Below are 9,986 nucleotides of genomic sequence, written 5' to 3' on the forward strand. Positions count from 1 at the left end.
TTCGTATTAAGATATTTTTACATATATTTGGTATAAGATCTTTCTATATTTTAATCGTTTCCATATTTTAGTTGCATTAGAAATCTATATATACAACATGGCTATTATTTTTAAAGAACGTCAATTCATCTAATTCAACATTAATAATATTTCCCAACAATGATTGCCATCTAAAATATTTCCAGAAATCAACCGTGAAACATCAAATACGTAAAACACATTATGAGAGTATAGAAGAGATCACCCCACGTGCAGTCAAAAGGACTTGTAGCTGTGGCTCGACAAAAAATTTCATTTGAAAGTTAGCCAAGGTACAATATTGAACACAATCAAGCGATCACGACAGTACTTTCGGCTAACTTAGCAAAACGATGGGATACAAAGCGACACAAACCAGCAAAAATTCAAGACACGGAGAAGGTTGTTTATGAGTGGTTTCTCCAATATCAAGATCGTGTGGATATGACCGGAGGGCTAATTTTAGAGAAGGCAAAAGAGACGTGAAATTTTTATACCTCGATCACCAGCCATACAACTTTTCTCAAGTGCGGCTTGAGAAGTTCAAGCTAAGACATGATATCGAGTCATTTCGTCGTTTTGGAGAGAGTGGCGGTTGACACACATGACATGGAGGAAAAATTGAAGTTCATAAGGGAAAAATAGACCAGTTCCCTATGAGATATGTTTTTAATATGGACGAAACTGGTTTATTTTACAGGTTACAAGTTGATCATTCTCTTGCAACGAAGTGACTTGAAGGAAGAAAGCATGATAAATAAAGGGTTACATTTGTTATTTGTTGTAACGAGGAAAAAAATTCATCTATGGATTATTGGAAAGTTTGCAAAACCATGCTACTTCAAGAATGTCAACATCAATAGCTCGGATTGTCAATACCGTGCAAGCAAAAGAGCATGGATGACTAATGTGGTTTTTGACAAATATGCCCATTGTGACCAATCAATCTAAATGAAGTAGCCTCAAGGAATTTAAATGAAGCAATTACCGAAGAAAATCACATTCATGAAGTTGAAAGAATGGTTAATGATCTTGGTTACCAAAATAAAATGGATGTCAATAACATATTGGATTATCCAGGTGAAAATGATGCATGTTCACATGTCCAAAGATTAGGAGAAATTGTGACTAGTGTTATTGAAATTAATGTGACTAGAGGATGATGCAGTACCTCTGGAACCAATTGCGTGAAAGGAAGCACAAATAGCGACAACTCCACTTCGAAAGTTTTTGTTACAGTTCGAGAATGCAACACTAGAGCTTTTGAATGCAATGAGAAAAGTTAGAGATGAAATCCGATTAGATCTGAATTTCAAGAAAAAATAAACAATAATAGAATCATATTTTACGAAATTCTCCTAATCATATTTTATATTTTTAGATAATTAAATTATGATATGGATTGGAGCATATATTTATATAAAGGTCTTCAAAAAAATTCTTATTAATTTATTGAAATCATTGATTTAATACACTCACTCAAGCCAGAACTAAGAGAACATATTAGTTTAGAGATATTATTAATTTATATATGTTTTACAGTATTGATCGATATAATCATGATATGACAATGAGATAAATATATAAATTTTATTGAGAGAAGGGGGGAGGAATAAAATTCTATGATAAAAAAAGTCTAATTTCAATATTTCAATTTCTTGAGGAAATACAATTTGTTTGGAGTTAACAAAAAAGGTATTGTTTAACATGAATAATAAAACATTGAATGTTTATTCATTTTTGTTTTATTCGATATTTGGCTCAAACTCTACATATGATTATCTTTTTCAAATATATCGATTTATCATCTTTATATTATATATCTTTCATCATTCAATCAAGGAGTGAAACGATGCCTAATTATGAGTACAAATAATATAGGTTTTCTATGTTGTATGGCCTTGTTCTTTAGTACGTATATTACATTTTTGTAAACGATGGGTAAACGTGATAGTTTGAGGTTAATATCTAAAACGAAATTACGATGAGTTGGGCTGTGATTTGTGAATGCGCGCAGTCGTTCTCCTACACACAGATTAATCGTTGATCGGAGACAAGTAGGCCCATTGTGACCGATCTACGAGGTCCACGGAATTGGAATTCGATGGCACTCTTAGCTCGCATGAGTATAAAGCAAAAATATTATTCATCTTGTTGTACAACTTGTTTTTAGAGATTGTGTACTATCGTCTCCGAGCATGCACATTAAATTATGCTCATCCCATTACGCTTTAGCTTATCCTATACACTTCCAACTCAAAAAATATATATGGAAAGGATAAATAATTATAATAAACAAAAAAAAAAGTGATTCATTTTAAATTTATTATTCGTTTTCAGCGTTCTTTAATAAATAATAATCGAGGCCAAATATATCTTGATTGTCCGGTAATTCTTTAGCTTGTCATACCTAATTATAATCAATTTTTAAAATAATTTTCGAAAACTCTGAACACCTGAAATTACTGTTCCTTTTCTGAATTAAAAATAATAATTTGTTCAAACATTTTTTTTTTAAAAAAATAACATATCTTTTTTAAAGTGCATTTTTACTTCGAATGGGATTGTTATTGAATTCGTAATTGAAATCTTATCCGAACATTCGAAACTACGCATTTAGTGGATATTGTTGGCATCTGGTACTAAATACATAACAATGCTAGAATGTCGACATTGCGTATTTTGACTAGCAGGTGGATTTAAAATGATATTATATTTACCAGTATAAATTTTTTTTTAAAAAAAAAAAATTCCTCAGAGAAAAATTAATAACCCTATACTAAAGATTTTTCGTATGTGTTGAATGCATTTTTCCTTGCTCATTTAATTAGAAGAATCGAATCCTGGACTGGCCTCCCAAATTGAATTTATGGAAACATTTAAACTGAAAATTGATTATCATTCAAGGCACTGACTTACACAATTCAGAAACTTGAGAAATCATGGTCTCCCAATACCCATTTTTGTGAAACCAACGACGTTTCACGAAATAACTTAATGAAAAGGATGTAACACATTTGTGTCGACATTTCTCACACAAACTATTTATGGCATATATATAATTATAACCAAAGTAAGTGTGTGGATTAAGTAGAAAGACGTGAGGTTATAATTGCAAATATATTATGTTAATTGTCTCAAATCGGTTGGATAAAATAAAGTTGTATATATGATCTTGGACAATCATTCCCCCTTGAGCTAGCTTTTGGGGTTGAGTTAGGTCCAAGTTTCATTTTTCAAAGTTTATGAAGTCATCGTTTAATTTCTTTATATCGGACGGAAAAAGAACGGTTAAACATAATAAATTGGACTTCAAATGGATTTGCTTCTATTTTCAAATCCGTCTATAATTTGGAAAACAGTATACTTACATAACATTTGTGGGAAGCAACTTCAGCAGCACATGGGAATCATGAATAGCTAATTATTTAGCACATGTCGTACAGCGCTGTAGAGGAATATTTAGTGCCGTGTCTCTGTCAGTTCCCTTTCTTCATTGAATCGTTTTCAGTGCTTCAGTTTATGTATGGCTATGGCTCTCTGCAATTTAAAATCAAGGCCCCCAAAATGTTGACAAGTTCCAAGGATTGATACGGTATGAAAAAAAATTATAATAATAGTTTGGATCGAATTATTTGATTTGGAAAAAAAATACTTGATTCGAAGAGTCATTTGATAAATGAATTTCAAAAGACACACAAACCCGTAATTATTATTGAAAATATTGATAATGATGTAAAATTGATTTGAATTTTATTCATCTGAATAAGTCGAGAAATTTGAAATAAATTTAATCGATTCAGACCCAATCTTGGCGACCACATCTAGTGACAGTCCAAAAGGCTGAGATTACATATAATTTGAATATTGATGAGAGTCCATGATATTTAAGGTGAGGGCGTGAGCAGTGTAGTAAGTCTCCCAACAACTGAAAAGCTCTCAGGTTTCTTGTGGCTGTGGCAAAGGCTCTGTTAAAAATAAAATTCGCTCTTCGCAAGCAATCGAGCCATTTTTTTTGTGGTATTTAATAATGTATTATTCCTTACATTCAATAGATATGGTTATATTATATTACTATTATAAAATGTTCGATTGATATAATAAAATGCCAACATATGCATGAGATATCTGGCTATGTGGGTTGCTGCTTTCATGTGTGTATTATCATAATCATCAAATTTCCGGCAATTGTTTTTACACAAATTTTTGTAAAATTGTGTTATGGGTTAATTTTATAATATACGTCTCTCGTCTAGCTCAAATCATAAAAAAAATATTATTATTTTTACTACATATATATATATATATATATATATATATATATATACATATCTTACAATATCGTACACATAAAACAAAGGCCCCACTCCCACTAAATTTTATGTTAGAAAAAATAGGGAAAATGACCTCACAACTTCTATTTTATTCATCGCAACTTTGTGAAGTGGTCCTACCCACTTCGTTTATAAAGATAAAATATTAGCCCCCACAACAACGATTGTGACCATTTTTAAAAAAACAAAACAAATATTGCTGAAATACAACAAATACAATCGTTGCGTTTATGCTGCTAAAGAATTCCTCCCTATCCAAATTATGCGTTAAACCTAATTTATTAGCAATTACTTATTATCGTATCAATTTTATAAATAAAATTTTTAATGAAAAAAAAATCGCAAAAGATATATAAATGAAGCAAAAACTGAGTAAAGATAAAAAGAAAATAATAAATTTGCCTGATTTTTTATGAGAATTTTGTGAAGTCGAGATTGTTGAGATAAAAAATTATATCATGAATTTTGAAAAGAGATATTGCATCGTGAATTGTTGAAGTATTTCCAATTACTAGCTGATTAAGCAATTTAGTAAAATAAACAGGCTATTTATGAAAACAAGTTTGCAATATTAAACATTTGAAATTAATTTTAATTTTTTTTTAATAAAAATATTAAGTACATTCGATGCTCAATTAAAATCATATTAAATATTGATATTTCAAATATGAAGCAAGGAATCTAAATTTTTTTTTAACAAAAATAATAATAGCAAGAAAGTGAAGTATTCCAATATAAGGCTAATAATTTCAATCACATTTTTCATACAAACAAGTTGTATTTTCAACAACTAGTACTCGTAATTTTGGATTTTAGTCAAAATAATTAACGTTGATAAATAAAAACTTATAATATAATGTTTAAAAAAGTAAGTGATTTGAAGTTAGTACATTTTCGTAATCACCCAACGAGTTACTGACAGAAGATATACGTGATTTTATGAAAAAGGAAAAATGCCCATCTTCGATTTAATGTCAAAAAAGGATACAATAACATTCAATTTAAAACAGAGAGACGAACTAAATTTGTCAAACGGTTATCCGTAGCAATCACACAAAAAAATTTACAATATTGGTGTCTTGTTCCGGCTTTGTTATTATAAATATATTTAAAATATAGTTTTTTTTTTCCTTCGAATTTTGTGTCTCTCTCTAAAAGTTTGATGATATGTGATAATAAAATATGACATTTATTTTAAAATTTAAGAGACAAATATATATCAGTATATAATGAATTATATGTATATGAACTAAAATTAAAAAGAGTAGGTCTCATGTGAGACGGTCTCACGAATCTTTATCTGTGAGACGGGTCAACCCTATCGTTATTCACAATAAAATGAAATACTCTTAGCATAAAAAGTAATATTTTTTCATGGATGACCAAAATAAAATATTCGTCTTACAAAATACGATCAGTTAGACCGTCTCACACAAGTTTTTGACAATTAAAAATGAAATAATTGTTTGTTTTTTTAATGCTTAACCTTTTTCCTTTTCTTTTCTTTTTTTTTTTCTTTTTTCCACTTTTGGGTGAGTTTCCATTTTCAGACAAGAAAGGCTCGTAACTAAAGAAACACTATCGTAATTAATATTTTATATAATTTTAATATTTAAAATAATATGGAATAAATCATAATCATGTGGACAAAATTAAGCTTTCAAAAAGAAAATGATCCGGTGAAACCAAATTTAAAAATAAAAAAATGGTACAAACCCGAGGAAGTCAACAATATTCAATGCTCCGGACCATGAACCTCAATTTATTTTTTTATTAATTTTCCAATAAATAGTTACCACGTGTAAAAGTGTCTTTAGAAATATTTTTCCTACTTTACTTAAGTTTCTGTAAAATTTAAAAAAGTAAGTCTCTTGTGATACAGTCTCACGAATCTTTATCTGTGAGATGGATCAACTCTACTCATATTCACAATAAAAATGAATACTCTTAGCATAAAAATAATATTTTTTTATGAATGACTCAAATAAGAGATCATTCTCACAAAAACGACCCGTGAGATCGTCTTACATAGATTTTTATCAATTTCAAAAACCCCCCACATCGTCTTGTACGGTAAAAGATGAAAAAAAACCTTGAAAAGTAAAAGCTAAAAATGGTTTATGACACATTACAAGGTTCGCTTAATCCACGTACAACTATTATCCAAACTAGAGATCGATTTGAATATATTAATTATTCAAGTAAAATATATTACAGAAACATGGATTGCGATATACATTGTAACTGTCTTTTCTTTTTTAAATAATTAAAATATATTTCTAACCATACAATTTTAGCATAAAAATAGTATTTTTTCATGTATAAGCTAAATAAGATATTCGTCTCATAAAATATAACTTGTGAGATCGTCTCACACAAATTTTTGTCGGTATAATTAAGTTATCAACACCAACATTAATATGAAATCAACTTCAGCTCATCAACTTTTTCATACCATTAAACATCCAAAACTTAACATCATCTCAAATAATCGCTTCCTATCCCACCAAAAAATAATAATAATTGTTTTCTTTATCTAATTTTGGAAATCCTTGCAATATCATTAAATGTCCACACTCCCTCTTCGCCAGACGGCACAAGCCTTTTGCGTCGTCTCCTGGAACCCCCGCAGTCTAGTCTAGTTCCTTAATTTTTTACACATTTTCCAATGCATACACCCACCAAGAATTACTTTAAAAACTTTAGTATTCCTTGTGTTTCCTCACCAGTAAACAATTGGATATGTACGAATCTCACTCGTTTTCTAAGACGCTATTGATATAATAATAGTAGAATACAGTTTTTTTTTTAACAATTGCCAAAACAGACGTCACCGTGGTATACATTTGCGAGATTATTGTGTCAAGAATTAAGAATATAAAAAACTGACACACACACATATATAATATAATATGATATTAGCACGCACATAATGAGGATTATTGGATATGAAATTGCAACTAGTAGTGGTCTCTGGAGCTTTTTACATCGGACCCTTCTTTTCAAAATTAGGGAAAACAAAATTCTACCCCCAAAAAATTTCCCTACGCTCAAATCTCCATTTTTACACACATATTTCGGAGATCTGTGCTAAATCTAAATACAAAACAAGTTGGTAATTAATGAGTTCAGCAAAAGTAAGACTAAAATTGAAACCAAAATTTCCTTATTTTATTGTTGATTAGCTAATTTTTTTCTGAGAGGAGGGAAGCTAATCCGGTGACCACCGCCTTATTACCCCTCTCTAAACTCCTCGGCTTCACCGCCGGCAGCTGCCACACCACCAACGGCGAAACATCGTGAGATTTCGCCGGCAATTTGGGCGACTCAAAATCGGCTTGAAACGACGATGACTTCTCTCCAAAAATCAAATCCAATTCTCCAACCTCACTTTCTGACACCTCCGCAACTTCTGGTTCTGGTATTAGCTCGGGTTCGGGCTTGGGCTCCTGGGCGGCGTCGTTTTGGGGGAGGGTAGTTGCTTTTGGTTGCAGAATTCGGGTGTGAGGGCCAAGCCATTTAGATTTCATGTATTCGGATTTGCGCCACGGCGCGATGTGCATGCCTTTCTTTTTCAGGCTCTGGCGCGCGGCTTCCGACGCGATCGACACGATCTGAAGAAGCCGATCGGATTTCCCGACGAATATGTTCGGCAAGTACTGCAAAATTGCCTTGTAGTTACTGGTGGATCTTGCAATTTCGAACTCCGATCGGAAATCTATGTCAATTATTAGTCTCTCGCCATCTAATATCACGTCAACATACTCGTAATCACCTGCACCATTGCGAAAACAAGTAAAGCCCATTTATTTCCTTGTCATAATTCGAGCAAAATCCCTGATTATGATGTACAATAAAATTAATCGTAAAATCTCGAGGAGCGAAGGGGTTTTTCGTTCAGATCCAGGAGGTTGAATTCGAGAAAGCTCAAAATATGCAATCATTTCCATACATAAATTCAATTGGGAAACAAAGCTGTGATATGGTCTTCGTCAGGATTTGAAATTCACTTCCACAACCCATTAATGATTTGAGATCCCAAAGTCGAAACTCTTAAGTTGGTAAAGTTGTGTTCAATTGATTTACGGAGGGGAATATAAGATGAACTGATGTAATAACAAGAAAAATTAGGAAATTAATTCGCACAAAGTAAAATTGATAAACAGAGTGATGTATAAAGAGAAAGTTGGGAGTTTACCAGCTGGAATGGAGGAAGATTTTTCCCATCTGGATTTACAAACGGCGACATTATAGCCAAGAGATATTAATCCATCGGCGACTGTTTTCCTCAAATCGTCTTTTCTTCTGCAGGTTCTATTCTTTTCCACGATCCTCGACGTGTCTGCCAATAGATTTCTCTCCACCATACTCGCACACGGTATCAAACTCTGCATTCAGAAAACCAAATCGGTTCACAAACTGAAATTGAACGGGAATAAACTCCAAAATTAATAATAATAAAAAATGAAACTGGGAGGTGGTAAACGAAGATCCTTACCTTGAGAATATCCGAGGAATCACCGAAAGAAGAGTTTGCAGTGAATGAATCGGAGAAGACATCAAATTCATCGTCGGAGCTGTCGTTGCTGTTGCCGTTAAAGCAATTGCAGCGGTTTCTCCCATATTTCATGGCTACAGTACCGCTGGTTTGTTTGTCCGTGTTCTCCTCGATGAAATTCTGGACCATTTTATCTAAACAGAGTGAGCTCGGCTCAAACTCAGCTGCTGCTATGCCGGTCGCTTGTCTATCCACCGTTGAAATCCTCACAACACCGTTGAACGGACGGTCGAATAGCCGCTTCAGCCGTGACTTCAACACCGGCGTCTTCGCGACGGCATCGTTTCGGATCGAGGACTCACTATGATTTATCGGCTGTATTTTCATGGGGAATGGCATTTTGCAACTCCAGCAACGGCACTCTACCAACTATCCTATCTACTTGTCAGTTGAACAAATTCTCGGAGCTCTTAAAAACTACTCAATTCATTAAACAAATTACCAAAATCACTTCAAAAACATCGACTCAAATAAACAAAAAAAAGCAAGCCAAATTCAACATGTCGAACTCTGCCTGCCCTTTTCTTCCGATCAAAATTCAATCTCACCTCTAAATCATCGTAATTTCCGAAGAAATTTCAAAAGAGATCTGAAGAAAACACTCTTCGCACCAGCCAGCAACCAAATAAACAAAAAAGAGAAGAAGAGAGAAAAAGATAAAGAAAACGAAAATCTCCTCTTTATTTAACGAGAGTCTTGTAGTTATAGCTAGGATTTATCATGGAACACGCGTAGACATTAGCATTGCATTTTGAGAGGATACACGAGACATCTCCGGCGAGTTTTGCCGGCGGCGATGAGATGCTTCGGTTTGATTCTCTTCTGTTTTCCCGAATTAATAGACCCGCTTCATTATTGCAGATTTGTGAAGCAAATGGGAGTGGGGATTTATATAGAGCAGTGCTGAACTGCCACGTGTAACATAATCGGGCGTTGGATGTCCTGAAATTCAGGCAATGATCAGGTGTGACGAGCGTAATCAGATTTTGAACATTTTACTTCTCAGACGTTCGGATGACAATCATTTGGGCCGGGTTTGTCAATTAGACATCTCATCCGTTGGGATTATAAGGAGC

The 9,986-nt window shown here is 32.9% G+C and overlaps 1 protein-coding gene across 1 annotated transcript; it reads right to left on the reverse strand.

Moving 5' to 3' along the window:
- Window positions 1-7,285: 7,285 nt before the first annotated feature.
- On the reverse strand, window positions 7,286-9,763 carry LOC142527056 (uncharacterized). Its single transcript, XM_075631765.1, has 3 exons — window positions 8,851-9,763; window positions 8,551-8,740; window positions 7,286-8,127 (listed from the first exon to the last, which is right to left on the reverse strand). Exons 1-3 carry the CDS (start codon window positions 9,247-9,249, stop codon window positions 7,538-7,540), a joined length of 1,179 nt encoding a protein of 392 aa, XP_075487880.1. The 5' UTR covers window positions 9,250-9,763; the 3' UTR covers window positions 7,286-7,537.
- Window positions 9,764-9,986: the final 223 nt, after the last annotated feature.

Source organism: Primulina tabacum, chromosome 15 (assembly GCF_025594145.1).
Source record: "Primulina tabacum isolate GXHZ01 chromosome 15, ASM2559414v2, whole genome shotgun sequence".
Lineage (NCBI taxonomy): Eukaryota > Viridiplantae > Streptophyta > Magnoliopsida > Lamiales > Gesneriaceae > Primulina > Primulina tabacum.

Bases quoted from the DNA above. Each gene is read 5' to 3' on its own strand.
- LOC142527056 (XM_075631765.1), bottom strand. From the start codon at position 9,249: ATGCCATTCCCCATGAAAATACAGCCGATAAATCATAGTGAGTCCTCG. The intron at 8,741-8,850 runs GTAAGGATCTTC...TTCTGAATGCAG, and splicing joins ATTCCTCGGATATTCTCAAG to AGTTTGATACCGTGTGCGAG. The intron at 8,128-8,550 runs GTAAACTCCCAA...GCAATGGTGCAG, and splicing joins ATCTTCCTCCATTCCAGCTG to GTGATTACGAGTATGTTGAC.